Here is a 27,389-nt window from a genome sequence, read left to right as displayed (position 1 = left end):
CAGACACTGCGCCGGGGGGGGGGGGTCTGCCACTGAGCCTGGGGGTCTGGGACGCCCCCTGGGACTCCATTTCCCAGCATGCCTCGCTCCCCGCTCCCGTCCCCGGGACTCCATTTCCCAGCATGCCCCGCTGCCCTCCCGCCCCCGGGACTCCATTTCCCAGCATGCCCCGCTCCCCGCTCCCGCCCCCGGGACTCCATTTCCCAGCATGCCCCGCTCCCCTCCCGCCCCCGGGACTCCATTTCCCAGCATGCCCCGCTCCCCGCTCCCGCCCCCGGGACTCCATTTCCCAGCATGCCCCGCTCCCCTCCCGCCCCCGGGACTCCATTTCCCAGCATGCCTCGCTCCCCGCTCCCGCCCCCGGGACTCCATTTCCCAGCATGCCCCGCTCCCCTCCCGCTCCCGGGACTCCATTTCCCAGCATGCCCCGCTCCCCTCCCCCGCCCCCGGGACTCCATTTCCCAGCATGCCTCGCTCCCCTCCCCGCCCCTGCCCCCGGGACTCCATTTCCCAGCATGCCCCGCTCCCCTACTCCGCCCCCGGGACTCCATTTCCCAGCACGCCCCGCTCCCCCCCCCCGCCCCCGGACTCCATTTCCCGGCATGCCCTGGGGGGCGGTCCCAGTAGAACCACGTCTCCCGGCATCCCCCGCGGTACAGAGCCGGTTCCTGGCGCGCATGCGCTGTTCCCCCTTCCTGTCTTCGCTAGCGCAGGCCCGACCCGAGTAGCAGCAACGTGCGCGGTGAGGGGGGGGTCGGTCCGGGGGGGGGGGCGCGGGGAGCTCGTGGGGGAGTTGGGGGTGTCTGCGGGGGGGGCCCTCAGGGGGGAGGGGTCCGGGGGGGACGCAGCGGGGGGTCGGTCCGGGACGGGTGCGAGGAACAGCGGGGCGCAGGGGGGCAGTGGGAGAGGGGTCCCGGGGGCGCAGGGGGGCAGTGGGGGGGAGGGGTCCGGGGGGGAGCGGGGGGGGGCAGTGGGGGGAGGAGCGCAGGGGGGCAGTGCCCCCCCGCCCCTGACCCCCTGACCCCCCGCCCCCCCCCCCGCAGACCAGCCGGCGCCATGTCCCGGTTCTTCACCACGGGCTCGGACAGCGAGTCGGAGTCATCGCTCTCCGGGGACGAGCTGGTGCCCAAACCCGTCGGGGGCAACTACAGCAAGTGAGTGCGGGGGGGGGCGCTGGGGTACCCGGGGGGGGGCGCTGGCGGGGGGCTGGGCGGGGACAGGCGGGGGGAGGGGCTGGGGGGTACCCGGGGGGGGCCTGGCGGGGTACTGCGGGGGGGAGGGAGTGGCCAGGGACGCTTGGGGTACCTGGTGGGGGGCTGGGGGTACAGGCGCCAGAGGTGCTCGGGGTTCCCCGTGAGGGGGAGGGGCTGGGGGGGTACCGCGGGGGAGGGAGTGGCCGGGGACGCTTGGGAAACCTGGGGGGGGGCTGGGGGAGACAGATACCGGGGGTGCTCAGGGTTCCCCGTGGGGGGGAGGGGCTGGGGGAGCTCGGGGTGCCTCTGGGGTGAGGGTCAGTGGGGTGTCCGTGGGGAAGGGGTCCCATGGATCGAGGCCTGGCCGGCGGCCCCCCCGTGTAACCTCCCTGCGCCCCCCTCCCCCCAGGCCCATCGTGCTGAGTGAGGATGAGGAGGACACCAAGCGGGTGGTGCGCAGCGCCAAGGACAAGCGGTGAGTGGGGGGAGCCGGGCCCAGCTGGGGGGTGCTGGGGGTGCAGCTGCCCCATTGGGGGCCGGGTGGGGCTAGGTAGATGAGGAGACTTGTCCTGCACTGACCCCTGTTGTTGGGGCAGCTGTGGGGTGCTGGGAGGGGCCTGACCTTGTGCTGAGCCCCACTGGCTGGGCAGGGGTGGGGATGGGGCCGGGGAGGGGGCCGGACCCCGCGCTCACCCAGGGGGTGGGGCTGGGGAGGGGGCCAGGTTGGACCCGGAGCTGACCGTGGAGGTGGGGATGGGGTGGCCGGACCCCGCGCTCACCCAGAGGGTGGGGATGGGCGTGGGGCCGCAGGGGGTCCAGGCCGGACCCCGCGCTGACCCAGGGGGTGGGCATGGAGCCGGGGCGGGGGGCTGGACCCCTTGCTGACCCGCTGCGGGCGCAGGTTCGAGGAGCTCACCAACCTGATCAAGACGATCCGCAACGCCATGAAGATCCGGGACGTGACCAAGTGCCTGGAGGAGTTCGAGCTGCTGGGCAAGGCCTACGGCAAGGCCAAGAGCATCGTGGACAAGGAGGGCGTCCCCCGCTTCTACGTGCGCATCCTGGCCGACCTGGAGCAGTACCTCAACGAGGTGGGCGTGTGGGGGGGCCGCCGCCCGGGGGCTTGTCCTGGCCTGCTCGCCATGGGGGGGGCTGCTGCTGCCTGGGGGGGCGACCTCAACGAGGTGGGGCGCCCGCCCACTGCCTGGGGGGTGCCAGCCTGGCAGCGTGGGGGCTGAGCTCCCAGAGTGGGGTGTGTGGGGGGGTCCCATGGTACTTAGGAGAGACGGGGGCCCCTGGCAGAGCACACCAGGCTGTTTCCCAGCATGCTCAGTGGCAGGACTGGAGCCGGAGGCTGTGGCAGAGTGGGGGCGGGGGGCGGTGGCAGGAGCTATGGGGCAAGGCTGGGAGCCGGGGGGGGCTGCAGGGGCGTCGGGCCGGGTTCCCCCCGCTGAGCTCCGTCTCCCCCCAGCTGTGGGAGGACAAGGAGGGCAAGAAGAAGATGAACAAGAACAACGCCAAGGCCCTGAGCACCCTGCGGCAGAAGATCCGCAAGTACAACCGGGACTACGAGAGCCAGATCAGCAGCTACAGACAGGTGCCGGGGGGGGGCAGGGGCTGGGGGGGGGCTGGAGGGAGGGGCTGGGGCTGCCCCGCAGGGTCTCACCCCACTTGTCCCCCCAGAACCCCGAGCAGTCGGCGGACGAGGACGAGGAGAGGAAGAGCGACGACTCGGAAGGTGAGGCTGGCGCCATGGGGGCGGGGGGCGGGGTTGGCTGTGTTCCAGCACTGATCTCCCCCCACCCCGTCCCCTTCCTCCCCCCCCAGGCTCCTCTTCCTCGGAGGACGATGATGATGGCGAGGGCATGAGTGCGGCCGCCTTCCTGAAGAAGAAGGAGCCCTCGGGCGAGTCACGCAGCAAGTTCCTCAAGAAGATGGAGGTGAGGGCGCTCCCTGGCGTGCGTGGGGGGGGTGGCATTGCCCATGTGTGGCAGTTCCCAGCATGCCCTGGGGGGGGGGCGGTAGTGGGGGGCCGCTGGATTAAGGTTCATTCAGGCCGCGTGTGTTACTCTGGGCGGAATTCGGCGCCTAAAAATTAAAAATTCTGCGCACAATATTTAAAAATTCTGCCTATTTTATTTGTCAAAATAACACAATCTAATCTCGTCCGTTTCAATTATTTTGGCAATTTATTTCACGCCACCTGTCGGCAGGTACGTCAGTAACGATACGACGGGAACGATTCAGAAAATCTCTTTTGACGAGTAGATTCCTTACTGGGCATATTAACCCCGTAATAATTCATGTAAACTACCGTACGGAACCGGATTTCCCGCCCCCTCAGAAGCAGGGCAAAGACTGGGGGGAGTCAGGGGTAACGGAGGAGCTGAGGGAGAGGGAAGGAGCCTGGGTGTGAACTTGGAGGGTTGTTGGGTGTGGGTGCGAAAAGTCAGGTTTTTTGGGGGGGGGGGGGGATTGTTAGGGAGCTTCCCCCATGCAGACCCTGGCTGACCCCTAGCCTCTCCCATTCAGTCAGGCACGTCTGCCCCTGTCCCCGCCACCCCCATGTGTCCTTGCACCCCCTGTCCACATGTTTCCCTCCACCCCCACTCAGACACACACTCCCCCATCCCCATGTGGTTCTGCACCCCCTTCCCCTGTCACTTGTGTGGTCCTGTACTCCCTCCCCCATGTGTCTGTGTGCCCCCACTCAGCCACCCCTGTTCCTATGTGTCCCTGTACCTGCTCCCCCAGCTCCATGTGTGTGTGTGCCCCCACTCAGCCACCACCCAGCCCCTATGTGTCCCTGTACCCCCTGCCCCCATGTGTGTGTGTGCCCCCACCCAGCCACCACCCTGCCCCTATGTGTCCCTGTACCCCCTGCCCCCATGTGTGTGTGTGCCCCCACCCAGCCACCACCCTGCCCCTATGTGTCTCTACACCCCTTCCCCCATCACCGTGTGTCTGTGCACTTCCCTCCCCCCAGTGGCCCTGCGCCTCCACTCCCATTCCGCCCCTGCCCCAGTCTGCCCCCCCCATAGCCCCTATGAGCCCGTCTGACCCCCCCCAGCACCCTGCGCTGTCTGCCCCCCCATAGCCCCTATGAGCCCGTCTGACCCCCCCCCAGCACCCACGCTGTCTGACCCCCCCCCATAGCCTGTTTCCTGGCAGCTCTTTCTCTTCCCTCGCTGTCCGGGAGCTGCTGCTGTGTTCTATCGCCACAGCGCCCTCTGGTGGGGAAAAGGTGGAACTGCAGCAACCTTTTGATGGAAGCTTTTTTTCTGCCCAAAAAATTAAAAATATGCGCAGTTCATTAATTATGTACCCGCGCAGTAGCGCAGAATTCCCCCAGGAGTTGCGTGTGCTACAAAACGGTGTTGGTCCAACCTATGTCGGTCTGCGGCCACTGGAGAGCTCCCATTGCTCGCCCGTGCGCTCTGCGTCTCAGCTGCGCGCCAGGCCGGGGGGCGTTTCCCAGCATGCTCCACGGCGGGCGCCAGGCCGGGGGGAGGGTGGGCACGTTTCCCAGCATGCTCCGCTGCGGGCGCCAGGCCGGGGGGGGCGTTTCCCAGCATGCTCTGTCTCCCCCAGGAGGAAGAGGAGGAGGAGGACTCTGACTCCGACGACGAGGACTGGGGCTCATCCGACTCCGACACAGACTCCGAGTCTGACGAGGACGACGGCAAATACACCTCACTGGCCTCCAAATTCCTCAAGAAGTGAGGGGCGGGGCCTAGCGAATCTCAGCCTGGACTCTTCCCCCACTTCCTTGGTGGCTGTAGGGCCCTGTGGGGGAGCTGTCCCGGATGCCTGGGTCCCATTCCCTTTCATGGACCCTGGGGGAGCCGTCCCGGATGCCTGGGTCCCCTTCCCGGGGGCTGGGGGTGTAGGGAAGCTGTCCCGGACGCTTGGGTCCCCTTCCCGGGGGCTGGGGGTGTAGGGAAGCTGTCCCGGACGCTTGGGTCCCCTTCCCGGGGGCTGGGGGTGTAGGGGAACTGTCCCGGACGCTTGGGTCCCATGTCCAGTGCCGGTGGCCCTGGTCCCTGAGGGTGGCTGCCGGGGGGCATCGGCGCTGGCGGTTCGGGGTCCCATCCCCCACTCCCTGCCCCCAGGGACGAGGACAAGAAGTCGACGGAGAAGAAGCGGGATGAGAAGGCCAAGAAGAAGCACGACCGCAAGGCCAAGAAGTACGAGGACGAGGAGGACGAGGGCGGCGAGTGGGAGAAGGTCAAAGGGGGGGCGCCCCTGGTCAAGGTGAGACCCGGGCGGGGGAACCCTGGGGGTCAGGCCAGGGAAGATCCCCTGTGGGGCAGGGGGCTGGGCCGGGCTGGGGAAGATCCCCTGTGGGGCAGGGGGGCCGGGCCGGGGAAGATCCCCCCCGTGGGGCAGGGGGGCTGAAGCCCAGGCCTGACCCACTCTCTGTCCCCACCAGGAGAAGCCCAAGATGTTCGCCAAGGGCACCGAGATCAACCACGCCGTGGTGGTGAAGAAGCTGAACGAGATCCTGCAGGCCCGCGGGAAGAAGGGCACGGACCGGTGAGCGGGGCTTCTCCCAGCATGCCCTGGGGCGGGGCAGCGGGTCCCCCCCTCCTGTGCCTAGGGGGGTGGGGCAGCAGGAGCTGGGCAGGGCCCTTCTCCCAGCATGCCCCGGGGCGGCTGACGAGGACGGGCTCCGGGGAGGCGGCTGACGGGGGCGGGCTCTGGGGAGGTGGCTGGTTCCCAGCATGCCCTGGGGCGGCTGATGGGGGCGGGCTCCGGGGAGGCGGCTGATGGGGGCGGGCTCCGGGGAGGCGGCTGGTTCCCAGCGTGCCCTGGGGCGGCTGACGGGGGCGGGCTCCGGGGAGGCGGCTGATGGGGGCGGGCTCTGGGGAGGTGGCTGGTTCCCAGCATGCCCCGGGGCGGCTGACGGGGGTGGGCTCCGGAGAGGCGGCTGGTTCCCAGCGTGCCCTGGGGCGGCTGACGGGGGCGGGCTCCGGGGAGGCGGCTGATGGGGGCGGGCTCTGGGGAGGTGGCTGGTTCCCAGCATGCCCCGGGGCAGCTGACGGGGCGGGCTGTGGGGAGGTGGCTGGTTCCCAGCATGCCCCGGGGCGGCTGACGGGGGCGGGCTCTGGGGAGGTGGCTGGTTCCCAGCATGCCCCGGGGCGGCTGACGGGGGTGGGCTCCGGGGAGGCGGCTGGTTCCCAGCATGCCCCGGGGCGGCTGACGGGGGCGGGCTCCGGGGAGGCGGCTGGTTCCCAGCGTGCCCCGGGGCGGCTGACGAGGGCGGGCTCCGGGGAGGCGGCTGGTTCCCAGCGTGCCCCGGGGCGGCTGACGGGGGTGGGCTCCGGGGAGGCGGCTGGTTCCCAGCATGCCCCGGGGCGGCTGACGAGGGCGGGCTCCGGGGAGGCGGCTGGTTCCCAGCGTGCCCTGGGGCGGCTGATGGGGGCGGGCTCTGGGGAGGCGGCTGATGGGGGCGGGCTCTGGGGAGGCGGCTGGTTCCCAGCATGCCCTGGGGCGGCTGACGGGGGTGGGCTCCGGGGAGGCGGCTGGTTCCCAGCATGCCCCGGGGCGGCTGACGGGGGTGGGCTCCGGGGAGGCGGCTGGTTCCCAGCATGCCCTGGGGCGGCTGACGGGGCGGGCTGTGGGGAGGCGGTTGGTTCCCAGCATGCCCCGGGGTGGCTGATGAGGGTGGGCTCCGGGAGGTGGCTGGTTCCCAGCATGCCCCGGGGCGGCTGACGGGGGTGGGCTCCGGGGAGGCGGCTGGTTCCCAGCGTGCCCCGGGGCGGCTGACGGGGGCGGGCTCCGGGGAGGCGGCTGACGGGGGCGGGCTCCGGGGAGGCGGCTGGTTCCCAGCATGCCCCGGGGCGGCTGACGGGGGTGGGCTCCGGGGAGGCGGCTGGTTCCCAGCATGCCCTGGGGCGGCTGACGGGTCTCCCCGCCGTGCAGGGCGGCCCAGATCGAGCTGCTGCAGCTGCTGGTGACCATCGCGGCCGAGAACAACCTGGGCATCGCCATGGACCTCAAGATCAAGTTCAACATCGTCGCCTCCCTCTACGACTACAACCCCAACCTGGCCACCTACATGAAGGTGAGGGGGGTGGGGCCTGGGGCTGGGGGCGGGACCTCAACCTGGCCACCTACATGGAGGTGAGGGGGCTGGGGCAGGGCCTGGGGCTGGGTCACCTCAACCCGGCCACCTCCGGGAAGGTGAGGGGGCGGGGCCCCAACCCGGCCACCTCCGGGAAGGTGAGGGGGCGGGGCCCCAACCCGGCCACCTCCGGGAAGGTGAGGGGGCGGGGCCCCAACCCGGCCACCTCCGGGAAGGTGAGGGGGCGGGGCCTCTGGCCCCCTGCTGCCCGCCCCCTGACCCCGCTGTGCCGCAGCCGGAGATGTGGAAGAAGTGCCTGGAGAGCATCGACGAGCTGCTGGACATGCTCTTCGCCAACCCCAACATCTTCATCGGGGAGAACATCCTGGAGGAGTCGGAGAACCTGTCCAACTTCGAGCAGGTACCGGGGCCACGCTCAGCGCCCGGGGGGTGGGAGAGGGGCTGGGGTCGCGCTCGCGGGGCGGTTCACCCCGTACCGTTGGGGTGGCTAATGCTGGGGACGGAGCCAGCGGAACTACCGCCACTGGGTGCGGCCAGAGAAGGGGGGTGGGAGTGAGTCCCTGGGGGTGGGTACGAAATGGGGGGCTGAGCACTGGCGTGAGCAGTTTTGGGCGGGCTTGGGGGCAGGGGCCTGGATCCAGGGGGTGACTCCTCTCCCCTCCCCCCAGCCCCTGCGGGTGCGCGGCTGCATCCTGACGCTGGTGGAGCGCATGGATGAGGAGTTCACCAAGATCATGCAGAACACGGACCCGCACTCCCAGGGTGAGTGAGGGGGGCGGGGGACTCAGGCCTAAGGAAGGTAACCCTTTGGGGGGGGAAACGTGGGGAAACTCCTGCCCCCCAGCATGTGTGGAACACCCAAAGGACGAGGGGCGGGTGTGTGGGATATTGGGGGGCTGGGGACGGGTTGTGACCCCCCTGCCCCACCAGAGTACATGGAGCACCTGAAGGACAAGGGCTGGGTGTGCAGGATTGGGGGGGCTGGGGAGCCGGGGATTGGGGGGGCTGGGTGCGGGGGAGCCGAGGACGGGGTGTGACTCCCCTGCCCCCCCAGAGTACGTGGATCACCTGAAGGACGAGGGGCGGGTGTGCGGGATTTGCGGGGGCTGGGGAGCCGGGGATTGGGGGGGCTGGGTGCAGGGGGGCCGAGGACGGGGTGTGACCCCCCTGCCCCCCCAGAGTACGTGGATCACCTGAAGGACGAGGGGCGGGTGTGCGGGATTTGCGGGGGCTGGGGAGCCGGGGATTGGGGGGGCTGGGTGCCGGGGGGCCGAGGACGGGGTGTGACCCCCCCCTGCCCTCCCCAGAGTACGTGGATCACCTGAAGGACGAGGGGCGGGTGTGCGGGATCATCGGGCGGGTGCAGAGCTACCTGCAGGAGAAGGGCACGACGGAGGAGATCTGCCGCGGGTACCTGCGCCGGGTGCTGCACACCTACTACAAGTTCGACTACAAGGCGCATCAGCGGGAGCAGGGCCCCGCCGGCGACTCCAAGGTACTGACCCCCCAACCCCCCTGTCTGCAGCCCCCAGCCCCCCCCCCCCCCCCAGCAGGGCCCCACGGAGACTCCAAGGTACCGACCTCCACCTCCAGCCCCCTGACACTGATCTTCTCTTTTCTCCTGTGGGGCCCTGCCAGGCCCCCGCAGTGGGGTAGGTGCTTTGGGGGCCATTGTGGGGCATGGGGAGGCTCTGGGGCCCTGGCTCACCTCTGTCTGCCCGCTGTCGGAGGACAATGCTTGGGGGGGGCCTCCAGGCCGGCCGGTCTCACTCCATTGCCCTGCAGTTGGAGTGGGGCGCTCGGGGCCGACCCTCAGTGGTCAGAGCAGGGTGCTCTGCGGGCGCTCTGGGCCGGGGTGCAGTGGTCGGAGTGGGGTGGGGCGCTCTGGGGCCCTTGGTGGTTGGAGGGGGGCGCTCCGTCTCGCCCCACGGCCCCACAGTTGGAGAGGGGTGCTCGGGGCCGGCCCTGGCAGTCTGGGGGTGGGGCAGTCGGGGGGGCTCTGGGGGCAGGGCAGTCGCTCTGGGGGCAGTCGAGGGGGCCCCGCAGTCGGAGCAGGACCAGGCGGAGAACAAGGGGGTTGGGGGGGTACTCTGGGATCAGGGGGGCTCTGGGGTCCCTGTCTCACCCCATCTCCCCCCAGTCGGAGCAGGACCAGGCGGAGAACGAGGGGGAGGACAGCGCGGTGCTCATGGACCGGCTCTGCAAGTACATCTACGCCAAGGACCGCACGGACCGGATCCGCACCTGCGCCATCCTGTGCCACATCTACCACCACGCCCTGCATAGCCGCTGGTTCCAGGCCCGCGATCTCATGCTCATGTCCCACCTGCAGGACAACATCCAGCACGCCGACCCCCCGGTGCAGGTGAGGGGCAGGCCGTGGGGGGCAGCGCATGGGGGGCAGGCCGTGGGGCGGCGCGGGGCCGGCTCTCACCCCTCTCCCCGCAGATCCTGTACAGCTGCACCATGGTGCAGGGGCCGGGGTGTGTGTATGGGGTGGGGGGCAGGCTGTGGGGCGGCGCGTGGGGGGCAGGCCGTGGGGTGGCGCGGGCCGGCTCTCACCCCTCTCCCCACAGATCCTGTACAACCGCACCATGGTGCAGGGGCTGGAGGAGGTGTGGGGGGCAGGCCATGGGGCGGCGCGGGGCGGTGGGGGGCAGGCCGTGGGGCGGCGCGGGCCGGCTCTCACCCCTCTCCCCGCAGATCCTGTACAACCGCACCATGGTGCAGGGGCCGGGGTGTGGGGCGGGGCGGTGGGGGGCAGGCCGTGGGGCGGCGCGGGCCGGCTCTCACCCCTCTCCCCGCAGATCCTGTACAGCCGCACCATGGTGCAGGGCCGGGGTGTGTGTGCGGGGCGTGGGGCGGGGCGGTGGGGGGCAGGCCGTGGGGCGGCATGTGGGGGGCAGGCCGTGGGGCGGCGCGGGGCGGTGGGGGGCAGGCCGTGGGGCGGCGCGGGCCGGCTCTCACCCCTCTCCCCGCAGATCCTGTACAACCGCACCATGGTGCAGCTGGGGATCTGCGCCTTCCGGCAGGGGATGACGAAGGACGCGCACAACGCGCTGCTGGACATCCAGTCGTCCGGCCGCGCCAAGGAGCTGCTGGGGCAGGGGCTGCTGATGCGCAGCCTGCAGGAGCGCAACCAGGAGCAGGAGAAGATCGAGAAGCGGCGCCAGGTCCCCTTCCACATGCACATCAACCTGGAGCTGCTGGAGTGCGTCTACCTGGTGTCGGCCATGCTGCTCGAGATCCCCTACATGGCCGCCCACGAGTTCGACGCCCGGCGCCGCATGATCAGCAAACAGTTCCACCACCAGCTGCGCGTGGGCGAGCGCCAGCCCCTGCTGGGTGAGTGGCCCTGCCCCACATCCCCCCCCATTCCCCCCACAGCCCTACCCCGTGCGTCCGCACTGCCCCATGTCCCCCATAGCCGTGCCCCCACGCTGCCCTGTTTCCCCCACAGGCACCCGCATCCCCCTAGGCACCCATGCGCTGCCCCATGCCCCCCAAGCACACCCACATCCCCACAGGCACCCATGCGCTGCCCCTGGCCAGCCCCATGACCGCGGCGCTGGCCCCTGCTGGGTGAGTGCCTCTCTCTTTCTCCCCCCCCCCCCCGGCACCCACCAGGGGCACCCACGCGCTGCCCCTGGCCAGCCCCATGACCGCGGCGCCGGCCCCTGCTGGGTGAGTGCCCCCTGGCCAGCCAGACACCTGTGCACTGTCCCAGGCCGCACAATCGCAGTCATCCCAGCCGGGGTCGTATGCCCGACCGCGGGGCCCCCAGAGCCAGCCACGCACGCTCCCCCCCATAGGGTCATAGTACCAGGTGAGCAATCCCCCCTCCCCTCTCCCCGGGGCTGGATGGGAGCCAGGGGAACCGCCCCATAGCGCCTGCTCTCCCGCTGCCCCCAGGCCCCCCCGAGTCGATGCGGGAGCACGTGGTGGCGGCGTCCAAGGCCATGAAGATGGGCGACTGGCGAACCTGCCACCGCTTCATCATCAACGAGAAGATGAACGGGAAGGTCTGGGACCTGTTCCCCGAGGCCGACAAAGTGCGAACCATGCTGGTCCGGTGAGTGGGGGGTTGGGGGTTATAGGTGGGGCAGGGGACTCTGGGGGGAGCAGGGGGCTGGTTGGCGCCATGCGGAGAGCGGGTGCTGTGGGGCGGAATGGGCTGGGGAGCAGGGGTGGGGGTTTGGGGGCTATAGGTGGGGCGGGGGCTGTGGGGGGAGCAGGGGGGCTGGTTGGGGCCATGTGGGGAGAGCGGGAGCTATGGGGTGGAACGGGCTGGGGAGCAGGGGTGGGGGTTTGGGGGCTATAGTGGGGTAGGGGGGGCACGGGGGCGGGAGCAGGGGTGGGGGTGTGGGGGCTGGCTGAGGTGTAGGAGGGGGCCGTGGGGGGAGCAGGGGGCTGGTTGGTGCCATGCGGGGAGCGGGAGCTGTGGGGCGGAATGGGCTGTGGAGCAGGGGTGGGAGTTTGGGGGCTATAGTGGGGTAGGGGGGGCACGGGGGCGGGAGCAGGGGTGGGGGTGTGGGGGCTGGCTGAGGTGTAGGAGGGGGCCATGGGGGGAGCAGGGGGCTGGTTGGTGCCATGCGGGGAGCGGGTGCTGTGGGGCGGAATGGGCTGGGGAGCAGGGGTGGGAGTTTGGGGGCTATAGGTGGGGCGGGGGGCCGTGGGGGGAGCAGGGGGGCTGGTTGGGGCCATGTGGGGAGAGCGGGAGCTATGGGGTGGAACGGGCTGGGGAGCAGGGCTCTGGGGTGGCGCAGGGGGCGGGAGCGGGGGGGAGGGGGAAGGGCCCCATACCCAGCCATGGGATTTCCGGCTGTGGGCGGTGCCCTGAGCTCAGCAAGGGGCGGAGCCAGCGGTGACCACGCCCCCTTTGCTGCCCCTGTAGGAAAATCCAGGAGGAGTCGCTGCGCACCTACCTCTTCACCTACAGCAGCGTCTATGACTCCATCAGGTAGGGGCGGGGCCTGGGTGCCGGGGGCGGGGCCTGAGCGCTGGGGGCGGGGCCTGTCCCTAAGCCCCCTCTCTCTTTGCCCCCCCAGCATGGAGATCCTGTCGGACATGTTCCAGCTGGACCTGCCCACCGTGCACAGCATCATCAGCAAGATGATCATCAACGAGGAGCTCATGGTACGGGGGGGCTGGGGTCCGGCCACGGGGGGCAGGGCCTGGGCTGGGGGGGATGCAGGGCACTTGGGGGGCTGGTGGGAGGGACGCCGGGGGCTGCCTCGCCTGGGGGGGACTGTCAGGGTACAGGCAGGCCTGGGGGGGATGCAGGGCACTTGGGGGGTTGTGGGGGCTGGCTCGCTGGGGGTGTGTCAGGGTACTCTGGGGGGGGGCAGGGCACAGGTGGGGCTGGGAGGGGGACGCAGGGCACTTGGGGGGCTGGGGGGCGGCGCCAGGCCCCGCGCTGACCCCCGGCCCCACAGGCCTCGCTGGACCAGCCCACGCAGACGGTGGTGATGCACCACAGGGGCTGGGCTGGGGGGGGGACACAGGGCACTTGGGGGGCTGGGGGGAGGTGCCAGGCCCCCCGCTGACCCCCGGCCCCACAGGCCTCGCTGGACCAGCCCACGCAGACGGTGGTGATGCACCGCACGGAGCCGACCGCCCTGCAGAACATGGCCCTGCAGCTGGCCGAGAAACTGGGCAACCTGGTGGAGAACAACGAGCGCGTCTTCGACCACAAGCAGGGCACCTACGGCGGGTACTTCCGCGGTGAGTCTGCCCCACGGCCTGCCCCACACCTGTCCCCCCTCCCTGACACACCCACCCCCCCAGGGTGGGTACTTCCGCGGTGAGTCTGCCCCACGGCCTGCCCCACACCTGTCCCCCCTCCCTGACACAGCCACCCCCCCAGGGTGGGTACTTCCGAGGTGTCTTGCCCACGGTCTGCCCCACAGCAATCTACCCTATGCACCACCTGCCCGCAGGCACCCATCCCCTGGGGTGAGTGCCTGCTCCCCATAGCCTGCCCTCTGCCCCGAACCCCTACCCCACGCTGGGTACCTGGGGGGTGAGCCCCTCCCTGTGGCTGTTTCTAACCCCCCTTCTCCCCCAGACCAGAAAGACGGCTACCGCAAGAACGAGGGCGGCTACATGCGCCGGGGCGGCTACCGCCAGCAGGAGCGACAGGCCAACTACTGAGCGCCCGGACGCCTGGGTCCTCGCCGGGGGGTGGGGGTGAGGGGGGGCGGCACGCGCTGTATTGGAGTTGGAATAAACAGCGTGAGCGGGAGAGACGTGGCCTGGAGTTCCTGGGGGGGCCGGGGGGGCTGGACCCAGAGGGTGGGAAGCCGCCACCTGAGGGCCCCCTTCTCTGCCAGCAGCCCCACAGGATTGGCCCAGCCGGGCGCCGCCCCCATTCACTCCCACGCTGGGGGGGGGGGGGGTCCTGGGGCAGAGCAGGGGGGCTGGCCCAGGGGGTTAATGAGTGACTGCCCTGGGGGTCGCAGGGCTGGATTTCACTCTCCGCTGGCCCTGCCCCACGGCGGGCGACCTTCGCTCCCGGCCCGGCCAGACAGCGGGCGCAATGCTGGGGCGCGGGGGGCGCTGGCTGCAGCGGGCGGGGGGGGCGGCCCCAGCCCCCCATGGGGCCCAGCTCAGCTTTGACGGCGCCGTTCTGCGGCTCAAGAGCGGCTGGGAGCTGGCACGGGGGCTGCTGGTGCTCAGGCTGTGCGGCCTGCCAGGGCTGGTGCGCCGGGCCCCCACGGTGAGACCCTGCCCCACACGGGGCCCCCCCTGCCCCACACTTCCCTGGGATGGCCCCCCCAGCCAGACCCTGCCCGCCAGCTGGGTCACCCCTCTTCCCTGGGCCTGGCCCCATGCTGAGACTGCACCCCCATGAGAACCCCTGCTGCTCTGCAAGACTGCCCACACCATGCCCTGTGTCCCACTGTGAGATTGCCCCACACCACAACCTACGGCTCCTGCAGTAGGCCCCCCAGTGAGGGGTGTGTGCCAGGGGGCTGTTGATGGGGGTCACTGATGCCCGTCTCCTCCCCAGCTGCTCTCCGTGTCCCGGCGGCTGCTGGGGCACCGGCTCTGGGGGTCCCTGCTGCGCGCCTCCTTCTACGGACAGTTTGTGGCGGGGCAGACGCCCCCTGAGGTGGGGGTCACAGTGCAGCGCCTCCGTGCCCTGGGCTGCGCCCCCTCCTGGCCGTGCCCATCGAGGAGACGTGGGGCAGGACAAGGAAGGGTAGGGTGGGGCCATGGGATTATGGGGGGGGGGGCATTATGGGAATCCAAGGGAGTTTGGTTATGGGGAGTCCCAGAGGATGGGTCTTGGGGGGGCAGTGGGGATGGTCCCGGAGGGTGGGTTCCACATTTGAGAGGGCCCAGCTCTCTTCCCCCTCCCCACCCCAAGGGAGGGCTGGGCCAGGGGGCTGTGGGGGGGGGTTCGGGCGGGGGCCCAGCTCTCTCTCCCCACAGGAGGGCTGGTACGAGGGGAACGGGTGGCTGTGGGGTGGGGGTCTGGGCGGGGGCCCAGCTTTCTCCCCGCGCAGGGAGGGCTGGGCCGAGGGGAACTGGGGGGCTGTGGGGGGGGTCCAGGCAGGGGCCCAGCTCTCTCCCCGCACAGGGAGGGCTGGGCCGGGGGCTGTGGGGGGGGTCCGGGCGGGGGCCCAGCTCTCTCTCCGCGCAGGGAGGGCTGGGCCGAGGGGAACCGGGGGGATGTGTGGGGGGGTCCGGGCGGGGGCCCAGCTCTCTCTCCCCACAGGGAGGGCTGGTACGAGGGGAACCGGGGGGCCGTGCTAGGCTGCGTGGGGCTCTCGGCCCAGGGGGGACCCCAGCCATGATGCAGCTGAAGGTGACAGCCTGATGAGCGCCCGGCTCTGTGTGAGTACTGGGGGCGGGGGGGGGGAGCTGCTGACGCCCCCTTTTGGGAGAGAAAGATGTAGGGGGCCTGGGACTCTGCTCCATGCCTATGGGGACTTGAGGGGCTGGGCCCGGACACCTGGGTCCCCTCATTGCTGCCCATGCCAATCTGTTTGCAGGCTGGCGGGCGGGAGCCAGCTGGGCAAGCAAGTGAGACCCACTGAATAGGGGGAGGGAGGGGGCTGGGGAGGAGCAGGGGGCAGGAAGGGAAGGGGGTGTGGGGGAGCAGGGGCAGGAAGGGAAGGGGGTGGGGGGGAGCAGGGGCAGGAAGGGGGCTGGGGAATGGGGGAGGAGGCAGTGGTGTGGGGGGCTGAGAGGGAAAAGGGGCAGGAAGGGGAGGGGGAGGAGGTGTGGGAGGCATAGGGGAGGAGGTGGCGGGATGGGGCGCTGGGGAGGAGCGGGGGTAGGCAGGAAGGGAAGGGGATGGGACGTAGGGGAGGAGGTGGGGGGCTGAGGGGGGGCAGGAAGGGGGATGGGGCGTAGGGGAGGAGGTGGGGGGCTGAGGGGGGGCAGGAAGGGGGATGGGGCGTAGGGGAGGAGGGGGGGCTGAGGGGGGCAGGAAGGGGGATGGGGCGTAGGGGAGGAGGTGGCGGGATGGGGGGGCTGAGGGGGGCAGGAAGGGGGATGGGGCGTAGGGGAGGAGGTGGCGGGATGGGGGGGCTGAGGGGGCAGGAAGGGGATGGGGCGTAGGGGAGGAGGTGGCGGGATGGGGGGACTGAGGGGGGCAGGAAGGGGGATGGGGGCGTAGGGGAGGAGGTGGCGGGATGGGGGGCTGAGGGGGACAGGAAGGTGGATGGGACGTAGGGGAGGAGGTGGGGGCTGAGGGGGAGCAGGGGCAGGAAGGGGATGGGCGTAGGGGAGGAGGTGGCGGGATGGGGGGGCTGAGGGGGACAGGAAGGGGATGGGGCATAGGGGAGGAGGTGGCGGGATTGGGGGTGCCCCAGCAGCCCCCCGACTCCCCCCATGTTGTCTCCCCCCAGAGGACGGTGTCGCTGCGGCTGGGGGAGCCGGGGGGGCTGTCGGAGTTTAACATGGACAGAGTCATGGCTGTGATGGGTGGAGAGGTCAGTGCTGTCCCCTCGCCCCCAAATCCTGCCCTTAGGGCGGCCCCATCTCCGAGACACAGGGGGGCTGGTTCTGTCCTGCCTTTAGCCAGGCCTTGAGTGTGACGCTAGGGCCCCTGCCCCACACTGCTCCCTGCCCTGCTCCCACCCCACACTGCTCCCCACCCACCCTTTGGCCCCAGCCAGCATCTCTCCCCAAGGAAGGTCTTAGGGGTCAGCCTGGACCACGCAGCTTCTGTCAGTCCCAGGGGCGCTTGGACTCACCCCAGAACCCGCTGTGGGCCCCGGCCCACCCCCCCTCAGGAGCCCAGCCCTGCCCCACCCCGCCCCCGGCTTGCCCTGTGCACATTCCTTAGAGCTGGACTAACGCTGCCCCTAACGCTGCCCCCAGGAGGCGAACTTCTCCAGCCTGAGCCCAGCCGAGAACCGGCACCTACAGGCCTCCCTGCTGCGGCTGGACGGGGTCACCCAGGTCAGAGCTGGGGCCATGCGCAGGAGCTTGGAGGGGGGGCTCTCACCATGTCTCCCCCCAGTGGGTGGTGGAAGCGGGGGTGTGGGTGTCGGGCGTAGACTCATAGACTATCAGGGTTGGAAGGGACCTCAGGAGGTATCTAGTCCAACCCCCTGCTCAAAGCAGGACCAATTCCAACTAAATCATCCCAGCCAGGGCTTTGTCAAGCCGGGCCTTAAAAACCTCTAAGGATGGAGATTCCACCACCTCCCTAGGTAACCCATTCCAGTGCTTCACCACCCTCCTAGTGAAATAGTTTTTCCTAATATCCAACCTAGATCACCCCCACTGCAACTTGAGACCATTGCTCCTTGTTCTGTCATCTGCCATCACTGAGAACAGCCGAGCTCCATCCTCTTTGGAACCCTCCTTCAGGTAGTTGAAGGCTGCTATCAAATCCCCCCTCATTCTTCTCTTCTGCAGACTAAACAATCCCAGTTCCCTCAGCCTCTCCTCATAAGTCATGTGCTCCAGACCCCTAATCATTTTTGTTGCCCTCCGCTGGACTCTTTCCAATTTTTCCACATCCTTCTTGTAGTGTGGGGCCCAAAACTGGACACAGTATTCCAGATGAGGCCTCACCAATGCCGAACAGAGGGGAATGAGCATGTCCCTCTATCTGCTGGCAATGCCCCTACTTATACAGCCCAAAATGCCATATTCAGCTTCTCGTTCATTGTAACCCCTAGGTCCTTTTCTGCAGAACTGTTGCCTAGCCGCTCGGTCCCTAGTCTGTAGCAGTGCATGGGATTCTTCCGTCCTAAGTGCAGGACTCTGCACTTGTCCTTGTTGAACCTCATCAGGTTTCTTTTGGCCCAATCCTCTAATTTGTCTAGGTCCCTCTGTATCCGATCCCTACCCTCCAGCGTATCTACCACTCCCAGTTTAGTGTCATCTGCAAACTTGCTGAGAGTGCTGTCCACGCTATCCTCCAGATCATTAATGAAGATATTGAACAAAACCGGCCCCAGGACCGACCCTTGGGGCACTCCACTTGAAACCGGCTGCCAACTAGATATGGAGCCGTTGATCACTACCCGTTGAGCCCGATGATCTAGCCAGCTTTCTATCCACCTTATAGTCCATTCATCCAGCCCATACTTCTTGAACTTGCTGGCAAGTATGTTGTGGGAGACCGTATCAAAAGCTTTGCTAAAGTCAGGGAATAACACATCCACTGCTTTCGCCTCATCCACAGAGCCAGTTATCTCCTCATAGAAGGCAATTAGGTTAGTCAGGCAGGACTTGCCCTTGGTGAATCCATGCTGACTGTTCCTGATCACTTTCCTCTCCTCTAAGCGCTTCAGAATTGATTCCTTGAGGACTTGCTCCATGATTTTTCCAGGGACTGAGGTGAGGCTGACTGGCCTGTAGTTCCCCGGATCCTCCTTCTTCCCTTTTTTAAAGATGGGCACTACATTAGCCTTTTTCCAGTCATCTGGGACCTCCCCCGATCCCCCGAGTTTTTAAAGATAATGGCCAATGGCTCTGCAATCTCATCCACCAACTCCTTTAGCACCCTCAGATGCAGCGCATCCGGCCCCATGGACTTGTGCACGTCCAGTTTTTCTAAATAGTCCTGGACCACTTCTTTCTCCACAGAGGGCTGGTCACCTTCTCCCCATGCTGTACTGCCCAGTGCAGCAGTCTGGGAGCTGACCTTGTGCGTGAAGACAGAGGCAAAAAAATCATTGATTACATTAGCTTTTTCCACATCCTCGGTTACTAGGTTGCCTCTCTCATTCAGTAAGGGGCCCACACTTTCCTTGACTTTCTTCTTGTTGCTAACATACCTGAAGAAACCCTTCTTGTTACTCTTAACCTCTCTTGCTTGCTGCAACTCCAAGTGTGATTTGGCCTTCCTGATTTCACTCCTGCATGCCTGAGCAATATTTTTATACTCCTCCCTGGTCATTTGTCCAATCTTTCACTTCTTGTAAGCTTCTTTTTTGTGTTTAAGATCAGCAAGGATTTCACTGTTTAGCCAAGCTGGTCGCCTGCCATATTTACTATTCTTTCTACACATCGGGATGGTTTGTTCCTGCAACCGCAATAAGGATTCTTTAAAATACAGCCAGCTCTCCTGGACCCCTTTGCCCTTCATGTTATTCTCCCAGGGGATCCTGCCCATCTGTTCCCTGAGGGAGTCAGTCTGCTTTTCTGAAGTCCAGGGTCCGTATTCTGCTGCTCTCCTTTCTTCCTTGTGTCGGGATCCTGAACTCAACCATCTCATGGTCACTGCCTCCCAGGTTCCCATCCACTTTTGCTTCCCCTACTAATTCTTCACTGTTTGTGAGCAGCAGGTCAAGAAAAGCTCTGCCCCTAGTTGGTTCCTCCAGCACTTGCACCAGGAAATTGTCCCCCACACTTTCCAAAAATTTCCTGGATTGCCTGTGCACCGCTGTATTGCTCTCCCAGCAGATATCAGGGTGATTAAAGTCCCCCATGAGAACCAGGGCCTGCGATCTAGCAACTTCTGCTAGTTGCCAGAAGAAAGCCTCGTCCACCTCATCCCCCTGGTCTGGTGGTCTATAGCAGACTCCCACCATGACATCACCCTTGTTGCTCACACTTCTCAACTTTATCCAGAGACTCTCAGGTTTTTCTGCAGTTTCATACCGGAGCTCTGAGCAGTCATACTCCCCTCTTATATACAACGCAACTCCTCCACCTTTTCTGCTCTGCCTGTTCTTCCTGAACAGTTTATATCCATCCGTGACAGTACTCCAGTCATGTGAGTTATCCCACCAAGTCTCTGTTATTCCAATCACAGCATAGTTCCCTGACTGTGCCAGGACTTCCAGTTCTCCCTGCTTGTTTCCCAGGCTTCTTGCATTTGTGTATAGGCACTTAAGATAACTCCTCGTCCCTCTTTCTCAGCATGAGACAGGAGTCCTCCCCTCTTGCGCTCTCCTGCTTGTGCTTCCTCCCAGGATCCCATTTCCCCACTTACCTCAGGGCTTTGGTCTCCTTCCCCCGGTGAACCTAGTTTAAAGCCCTCCTCACTAGGTTAGCCAGCCTGCTGGCGAAGATGCTCTTCCCTCTCTTCGTTAGGTGGAGCCCGTCTCTGCCTAGCACTCCTTCTCCTACCGGGGTTCTGACTGTCTCCCCCCCCAGTGGGCTGTGGAGGTGGGGGTGCGGGTACCGGGGGTCTGACTATATCTCTTCCCCCAGCGGGCGGTGGAGGTGGGAGTGCGGGTGTGAGGGGTACCAGGGTCTGACTGCATCTCCCCCCAGTGGTTGGTGGAGGTGCGGGTGTACCGGGGGTCTGACTGTGTCTCCCCCAAACGGTCAGTGGAGGTGGGGGTGCGGGTGTACCGGGGGTCTGTGTCTCCCCCCAGTGGGCGGTGGAGGTGCGGGTGTACCGGGGGTCTGACTGTGTCTCCCCCCAGCGGGCGGTGGAGGCGGGGGTGCGGGTGTACCGGGGGTCTGACTGTGTCTCCCCCCAGCGGGCGGTGGAGGCGGGGGTGCGGGTGTACCGGGGGTCTGACTGTGTCTCCCCCCAGCGGGCGGTGGAGGCGGGGGTGCGGGTGTACCGGGGGTCTGACTGCGTTTCCCCCCAGCGGGTGGTGGAGGTGGGAGTGCAGGTGTCGGGGGTACCGGGGGTCTGACTGTGTCTCCCCACAGCGGGCGGTGGAGGCGGGGGTGCGGGTGCTGGTGGACGCCGAGTACACCTACGTGAACCCCGCGCTGACGCTTGTCACCCTGGCGCTGATGGGGCGTTGGAATCGCGCCCAGCCTTGGGTGTGGAACACCTACCAGTGCTACCTGCAGGTACCCCAACCCCACCCCGGCCCACACTCCCTGGGCCAGCCTCCCACAGCCTGCACCCCCTGGCCAGAGTGCCCCCAAAGCCCCCGCCACAACCCCTGGGCCGACCTGCATGCCCTAGGCTGGCCTCCCCCGTGCCCCCACCTACACCCCCTTGGCCAGCCTCCTCCAGCCCCTCCTCCCCCAGCCTGCACCCCCTGGCCTGCGCCCCCGCTCCTGCCCCCACCTGCACCCCCTTGACCAGCCTCCTCCTGCCCCTCCCCTGCACCACTTGTCCAGTCTCCCCCCAAGGCCCGTCCCCTGAGCCTGGTGCTGCTCTCGCAGGACTGCCTGGTGCGGCTTGGCGCGGACGCGGCGCTGGCCGAGCGCCGGGGCTTCTGTTTCGGGGTGAAGCTGGTGCGTGGGGCCTACTTGGAGCAGGAGCGGCGGCTGGCGCGGGAGAGGGGATACCCTGACCCCCTGCACCCCACCTGGGAGGCCACCAACCACAGGTGAGTGGGGTAGGGGCTTGGATATCTGGCTCCCCCGCAGCCCCTGGTGCCTTGACCCCAACAGGAAGCTGGGGGGCCTGTGGTGACCCCATGGTTTGTGTGCATGTGTAGTGGGGTGCAGGACGCCTGGGTCTCATGCTGAACCGGAGGAGAAATGATCCCCGGGCGAGGTTGAGGGTGCAGGACGCAAGGGGTCCATGCCGGCGCCGTGTGAGATTGAGGGGCAGGATGCCGGGGTCCCGGGCCCACACCGGCGCCGTGTGAGATTGGGGGGCAGGACGCCGGGGTCCCGGGCCCACGCCGGCGCCGTGTGAGATTGGGGGGCAGGACGCCGGGGTCCCGGGCCCACGCCGGCGCCATGTGAGATTGGGGGGCAGGACGCCGGGGTCCCGGGCCCACGCCGGCGCCATGTGAGATTGGGGGGCAGGACGCCGGGGTCCCGGGCCCACGCCGGCGCCATGTGAGATTGGGGGGCAGGACGCCGGGGTCCCGGGCCCACGCCGGCGCCATGTGAGATTGGGGGGCAGGACGCCGGGGTCCCGGGCCCACGCCGGCGCCATGTGAGATTGGGGGGCAGGACGCCGGGATCCCGGGCCCACGCCGGCGCCATGTGAGATTGGGGGGCAGGACGCCGGGATCCCGGGCCCACGCCGTGTGAGATTGGGGGGCAGGATGCTGGGGTCCCGGGCCCACGCCGGGTGAGATTGGGGGGCAGGACGCCGGGTGAGATTGGGGGGCAGGATGCCGGGGTCCCGGGCCCACGCCGGGTGAGATTGGGGGGCAGGACGCCGGGGTCCCGGGCCCACGCCGGGTGAGATTGGGGGGCAGGACGCCGGGTGAGATTGGGGGGCAGGACGCCGGGGTCCCGGGCCCACGCCGGCGCCGGGTGAGATTGGGGGGCAGGACCCACACTGGCACTCTGTATTGCAGCTACCAGCACTGCCTGGACCTGCTGCTGGAGCTGGTGGCACGGGATGGGCAGCAGTGCCAGCTGATCGTGGCCAGCCACAACGAGACCTCTGTGAGCCACGCCATCCGCAGGTCGGTTACACTCCCAGCATGCACTGCTCCCTCGTGCCCGCAGTGGAAAGGAGGGGTGAAGGATGGCGGCTCGGGGGGCAGGAGCAGAGGGGCAGGGCAGAGACCCCCCCGCGGTGCCTAATCCGCGTCCCCTTACAGGATGGAGGAGCTGGGCATTGCCAAGGATGGAGGGGCCGTCTGCTTCGGGCAGCTGCTGGGCATGTGTGACCACGTCTCCCTGGCCTTGGGTACACCCCCCCTTGCTGCCCCCCCTCACAGCGCACGCCCCCCCCCCACTGGCCCCCCTCATGGCATGTGGAGACCCCCCGCTGCCCCCTTCACAGGCGTGGCCCTCCCCTGCTGCCCCACCTCACAGCGTGCGGTGCCCCCCCGCTGCCCCCCCTCAGAGTGCGGTTACCCCCCCTCACGGCGCACGGCACTCCCGCCTCATGGCGCACAGCACTCCCACTGGCCCCTCCCACACTGCGTGGAGACACGCCCCCCGCTGGCCCCCCTCACAGTGCGCAGCACCCCCCTCCGCCCCAGCACGGTCCCCCCCCCCCGCTGCACCTCCTCACAGTGTGCAGCGCCTCCCCCCCTTGCTGGCCCCCTCACAGCGTACACCCCTCCCCGCTGCCCCCTCTCACAGCGCGGCGCCCCCTGCTGACCGTCTCTCTCCTGCAGGCCAGGCTGGATACGCCATCTACAAGTCCATCCCGTACGGGGCGGTGGAGGACGTGCTGCCGTACCTGGTGCGCCGGGCCCAGGAGAACCAGAGCGTGCTGCAGGGCATCCGCAAAGAGCGGGACCTCCTCCGCCGCGAGCTCTGGAGGCGCCTGCTGCACCGCCCCTGAGGAACCCAGGCGTCCGAGAACCGCTGCCCCCCACAACCCGTCCTGCTCTTTGCCCCGAGACATTGTGGGAGTGAGCCAGCCGGGCCCCTCCCAGCCTGCCCTGAGGGATTCTGGGAGGGGGAATTGTAGCCTGACTTACCCAGGCAGGCTCGGGTGTGGGGGAGACACTTCCTACTCCCAGCATCCCCCTGGAAGCGAGGACCCCCAATGATTCTGCCACTGCCTGCCCAATAAAACCACATGCACCTCACCCCAGGGGTCCCCCTTCCAGAGCCGTGTTTATTGACAATGGGGGGCCCTGGGCTGGGGGGCTGGGTAGTGATGCCGAGCGAAGCTCCAACCCATTGAAGGGGGAAACCGTCTCAGGCCGTCAGGAGGTGAACCCAGGCGTCCTGGCTCCCGTCAGGAGGTGAACCCAGCCGTCCTGGCTCCCAGCACTGCGGCCGCCCCGAGCTGCAGGGGGCTGCTAGGCACTGCTGGGCCCAGGGCGAGGTGTGGGGCAGGGCTCAGTGACCGACGGGTGCGGTGTGAGATGTTTGCTGGTTGGGGGTGGCTCCTGGAGGATGTCTGGTAGGTCCCCCCTCCTTGTGCAGGTGGGGCCGGTGTCCTCCAACAGGGCCTCTTCCCGGGCTGGGTCCACCTCCCGTGGGGGGCTGGGTCCCTGGTGCCTCTGCCCCTGTCAGAGCAACACAGAGAGGGTCATGGCCCTGCCTTCCCTGGCTGAGAGTGACAGCTGGGGCCGTTCCCCTCCAGGGTGCGCCAGCTCCCATCCGGCCCCAGGGCAGGGACTGGCAGACTATGGGGACAGGGCATGGGACACAGAGCCGTTCCCCTCCAGGGGGTGCCAACTCCCATCTGGCCATGGGGCAGGGACTGGCTGGTTCGAGGGATGGAATACGGGGCCGTTCCCCTCCAGGGGGTGCCAGCTCCCATCCGGCCCCAGGGCAGGGACTGGCTGGCTCGGGGGTGGGGTGGGAATGGAATATGGCCCCATCTCAGTACCCCTCCCCCCTGCCCACTATCTCACCTTCCTCCTCTGGTGCCCAGCCTGTAGGAAGGAAAGACAATGCCAGGGTGAGCGTGTGGGGCCTCCAGAGTGCCGTGGGAGTGAGTCAGGAGTGGGGCAGGCGCTTACCCAGAGTGCTCCGCTCCCCAGCACTACCACCGCCACGCCCATGCCAATACCAACGCCAACGCCGGCCCAGCCCTTCCATGCTGGCTGCGGCTCTGGGGAGACAAAACCATGGCCAAGTGAGTGGCAGGGTCTGGCCTAGCAGGCCAGGCTGCCTCGACCCCCTTCTGCCCCCCAGAGTCCTGGGTCCTCACCTTCCAGGCCAAGCGTCCCGGTGAGGTTCTGCTGGTGGAGGGTGGTGTTGACGATGCAGGTGTAGCTGGCGGTGGGGGAGCAGGGCACGTCAGCTGTGTGGGCGGCGCTATACAGCCCTTGGGGGTCCTTGGCAGCTCGTGTCCCAGCCCCGTAGTCCCTGCCAGTGCTGTCGTGGATGGTGACGGTGGCGAGGGGATAGCCGCCCTCTGCGAGGCAGGTGAGTGTCACGTTCTGCAGGGAGGGGGAGCAGAGCTGGGGCTGGAGCCAGGATAGATGATAGAGGCCTGTGGGAAAGAGCCACGTGAAAAGGACGGGGTTTGAGAGATCTTGGCGGCACTGCGGAGAGTTCCCTGAGAACATCCACTCAGTGTCCAGCCGCAGTCAAAACAGCGACCAGGGTTGGGCATCATTAGGAAAGGGAGAGATAATAAGACAGGGGACCTCCACCTCCAACCAGACAGACTGGAATCGGAACAGGGACAGAAAAGGGAACAGAAATGATTAGGGGCATGGAACGGCTGCCGTGTGAGGAGAGATTAATAAGACTGGCAAAGAGACGGTTAAGGGGAGATATGATTGAGGTCTATAAAATCCTAACTGGTGTGGAGAAAGTGGATAAGGAAGTGTTGTTTACTCCTCCTCATAACACAAGAACTAGGGGTCACCCAATGACATTAGTTGGCAGCAGGTTTAAAACAAACAAAGGAAGTATTTCTTCCCCCAACGCCCGGACAGCCTGGGGAACTCGGTGCCAGGGGGATGTTGTGAAGGCCAAGGCCATAACAGGGCTCAACAAAGAACTAGCCAAGTTCCTGGAGGATGGGTCAGGACACAACCCCCCGCTCTGAGCGGCCGTAGCGTCTGCCTGCTGGAAGCAGGGACGGGAGTGGGCGAGAGGATGGACACACGATAACTGCCTGTGCTGTTCATTTCTCTGAAGCGCCTGGCATTGGCCACGGTCACAGAGGATACTGGGCTCGATGGACCATTGATCTGACCTGTGGCTGTTCCTATACGCGTTGTATTGAAGACAGCGCCCCCGAGAGGGGAAAGACCCCGTGCTCCATTTCCCACTCCTGTGAGCCAGCCAGGCCCCCGACATGGGGCCAGATCAGAGCCGGCACCCCTGAGAGGGGCCATTCCCCACCCGTCGAGGGGCCAGGCCCTGTGTCCCATTTACCTATGAGCCGTAGCTCCGTCTCCGCTATGCCCATGCCGCGGTTGCTCTTTACCCGGCACCGGTACCTGCCCTCGTCAGCCAGCGTCACGTTGTGTAGCCGGAGGGCCCCGTCCCCGCGCCCGGGCTGCCCAGCTGGGACAGTGGTCCGGCCCTGATAGGCACGGTCGTCATGTGAGGCCAGGTGTTCCCCTCTGTTGTAGGTGTAGACGTTCCTCTCGCTGTCCGGTCCCAGCCGGGTCCAGTACAGGATCAGGTCCGCCGCGGGCGGGTAGGTGCAGTTCAGCAGTGCTGTGCCCCCCAGCACGGCCTCAGAGGTCGCGGGCAGCTGCACAGGTAGCTCGTCTGTAATGAGAGAGGCGAGGGCTGCGTCGGGGGTCCCGACGGTGGGGGGAGGGGGGGAGGGCTGCGTCCGGGGGTCCCCACGGCTGAGCGAGGGGGTGAGGGCTGCGTCCGGGGATCCCCACAGCGGGGTGAGCTGGGGAGAGCTGTGTTCGGGGGTCCCCACAGCTGAGCGAGGGGGTGAGGGCTGTGCCCGGGTGTGAGCGGGGGAGGGCTGCGTCCAGAGGTCCCCCCTGTGGGGCAAGGGGGTGAGGGCTGCGTCCGGGGATCCCCACAGCGGGGTGAGCTGGGGAGAGCTGTGTTCGGGGGTCCCCACAGCTGAGCGAGGGAGTGAGGGCTGCGTCCGGGGATCCCCACAGCGGGGCGAGCGGGGGAAGGCTGCGTCTGGGGGTCCCCACAGCTGAGCGAGGGGGTGAGGGCTGTGTCCGGGTGTGAGCGGGGGAGGACTACGGCGGGGGGATTGGGGGAGGGCTGCGTCCAGAGGTCCCCCCTGTGGGGCGAGGGGGTGAGGGCTGTGTCCGGGGTCCCCACGGCTGAGCGAGGGGGTGAGGGCTGCGTCCGGGGATCCCCACAGCGGGGCGAGCGGGGGAAGGCTGCGTCCGGGGATCCCCACAGCTGAGCGAGGGGGTGAGGGCTGCATCCGGGGGTCCCCATGGCTGAGTGAGGGGGTGAGGGCTGTGTCTGGGGGTCCCCACGGCTGAGCGAGGGGGTGAGGGCTGCATCCGGGGGTCCCCATGGCTGAGCGAGGGGGTGAGGGCTGCGTCCAGGGATCCCCACAGCAGGGTGAGCCGGGGAGGGCTGTGTTCGGGGGTCCCCACGGCGGGGGAGGGCTGTGTCCGGGTGTGAGCGGGGGAGGACTACGGCGGGGGGTTTGGGGGAAGGCTGTGTCCGGGTGTGAGCGGGGGAGGACTACGGCGGGGGGTTTGGGGGAAGGCTGTGTCCGGGGGTCCCCACGGCTGAGCGAGGGGGTGAGGGCTGCGTTCGGGGATCCCCACAGCGGGGCGAGCGGGGGAAGGCTGCGTCCGGGGATCCCCACGGCTGAGCGAGGGGGTGAGGGCTGCATCCGGGGGTCCCCATGGCTGAGCGAGGGGGTGAGGGCTGTGTCTGGGGGTCCCCACGGCTGAGCGAGGGGGTGAGGGCTGCGTCCGGGGATCCCCACAGCAGGGTGAGCCGGGGAGGGCTGTGTTCGGGGGTCCCCACGGCGGGGGAGGGCTGTGTCCGGGTGTGAGCGGGGGAGGACTACGGCGGGGGGTTTGGGGGAAGGCTGTGTCCGGGGGTCCCCACGGCTGAGCGAGGGGGTGAGGGCTGTGTCCGGAGTCCCCACGGTGGGGCGAGCGGGGGAAGGCTGCGTCCGGGGGTCCCCATGGCTGGGCGAGCGGGTGAGGGCTGCGTCCGGGGTCTCCACGGTGGGGCGAGCGGGGGAAGGCTGTGTCCGGGGTCCCCACGGCGGGGCGAGAGGGTGAGGGCTGCGTCCGGGGTCCCCACGGCGGGGCAAGCTGTACGTACCCGTTCTCAGCCCCCACCGGGAGCTGAGCTGGGTGAAGAGCAGGAGAGCGACCGTGCGGCCTGTGGGGGGAGAGGAGAGGGGTGAGCATAACCCAGTACCAGCCCCATTCCCACTCTGTCCCGAGCTCCCTGCCCTGTGGCTGGATCCGAGCTGGCGCCCCCTA

The 27,389-nt window shown here is 67.9% G+C and overlaps 3 protein-coding genes across 4 annotated transcripts in view; 2 read left to right on the top strand and 1 right to left on the bottom strand.

Moving 5' to 3' along the window:
* Positions 1 to 583: 583 nt before the first annotated feature.
* EIF3C (eukaryotic translation initiation factor 3 subunit C) lies at positions 584 to 13,525 on the top strand. Of its 2 annotated transcripts, none has more exons than XM_065591037.1 (21): positions 584 to 742; positions 1,044 to 1,154; positions 1,603 to 1,668; positions 2,095 to 2,284; positions 2,665 to 2,790; positions 2,877 to 2,931; positions 3,021 to 3,133; positions 4,785 to 4,912; positions 5,306 to 5,447; positions 5,626 to 5,729; positions 7,119 to 7,260; positions 7,556 to 7,681; positions 7,950 to 8,043; positions 8,589 to 8,776; positions 9,422 to 9,646; positions 10,263 to 10,626; positions 11,194 to 11,353; positions 12,176 to 12,241; positions 12,330 to 12,417; positions 12,843 to 13,005; positions 13,349 to 13,525. In XM_065591037.1, the coding sequence occupies exons 2-21, from the start codon at positions 1,057 to 1,059 to the stop codon at positions 13,432 to 13,434; spliced, it is 2,724 nt and encodes a 907-aa protein (XP_065447109.1). In that variant the 5' UTR covers positions 584 to 742; positions 1,044 to 1,056; the 3' UTR covers positions 13,435 to 13,525. The 2 variants fall into 2 exon arrangements, with proteins under 2 accessions (XP_065447109.1, XP_065447110.1); XM_065591038.1 differs by having other exon boundaries at positions 611 to 742; positions 1,049 to 1,154.
* Positions 13,526 to 13,753: 228 nt separating this feature from the next.
* LOC103306964 (hydroxyproline dehydrogenase) lies at positions 13,754 to 23,123 on the top strand. Its single transcript, XM_065591042.1, is given in 14 exon segments — positions 13,754 to 13,999; positions 14,294 to 14,423; positions 14,426 to 14,458; positions 14,461 to 14,485; positions 15,005 to 15,078; positions 15,081 to 15,098; positions 15,101 to 15,123; positions 16,143 to 16,226; positions 16,618 to 16,698; positions 20,365 to 20,511; positions 20,833 to 20,999; positions 21,930 to 22,040; positions 22,179 to 22,267; positions 22,704 to 23,123. Coding segments are annotated over 14 exon segments (1,332 nt in total). The 5' UTR covers positions 13,754 to 13,819; the 3' UTR covers positions 22,874 to 23,123.
* Positions 23,124 to 23,262: 139 nt separating this feature from the next.
* The window catches only part of LOC135982781 (CD276 antigen-like), an 18,513-nt gene continuing 14,386 nt past the window's right edge, over positions 23,263 to 27,389 (bottom strand). Inside the window, exons 3-8 of the mRNA XM_065590956.1 lie at positions 27,226 to 27,285; positions 25,381 to 25,722; positions 24,200 to 24,484; positions 24,009 to 24,100; positions 23,901 to 23,921; positions 23,263 to 23,549 (exon numbers count right to left, since the gene is read on the bottom strand). Coding sequence (XP_065447028.1) covers positions 23,340 to 23,549; positions 23,901 to 23,921; positions 24,009 to 24,100; positions 24,200 to 24,484; positions 25,381 to 25,722; positions 27,226 to 27,285 — 1,010 coding nt within the window. The 3' untranslated portion in view covers positions 23,263 to 23,339. The remainder of the gene's footprint in view (positions 23,550 to 23,900; positions 23,922 to 24,008; positions 24,101 to 24,199; positions 24,485 to 25,380; positions 25,723 to 27,225; positions 27,286 to 27,389) is intronic.

This window comes from Chrysemys picta, chromosome 4 (genome assembly GCF_011386835.1).
Source record: "Chrysemys picta bellii isolate R12L10 chromosome 4, ASM1138683v2, whole genome shotgun sequence".
NCBI classification, from domain to species: Eukaryota; Metazoa; Chordata; order Testudines; family Emydidae; genus Chrysemys; species Chrysemys picta.
The sequence above is the reverse complement of the archived record's forward strand: the minus strand, read 5'-3'. Positions and strand labels throughout refer to the sequence as shown.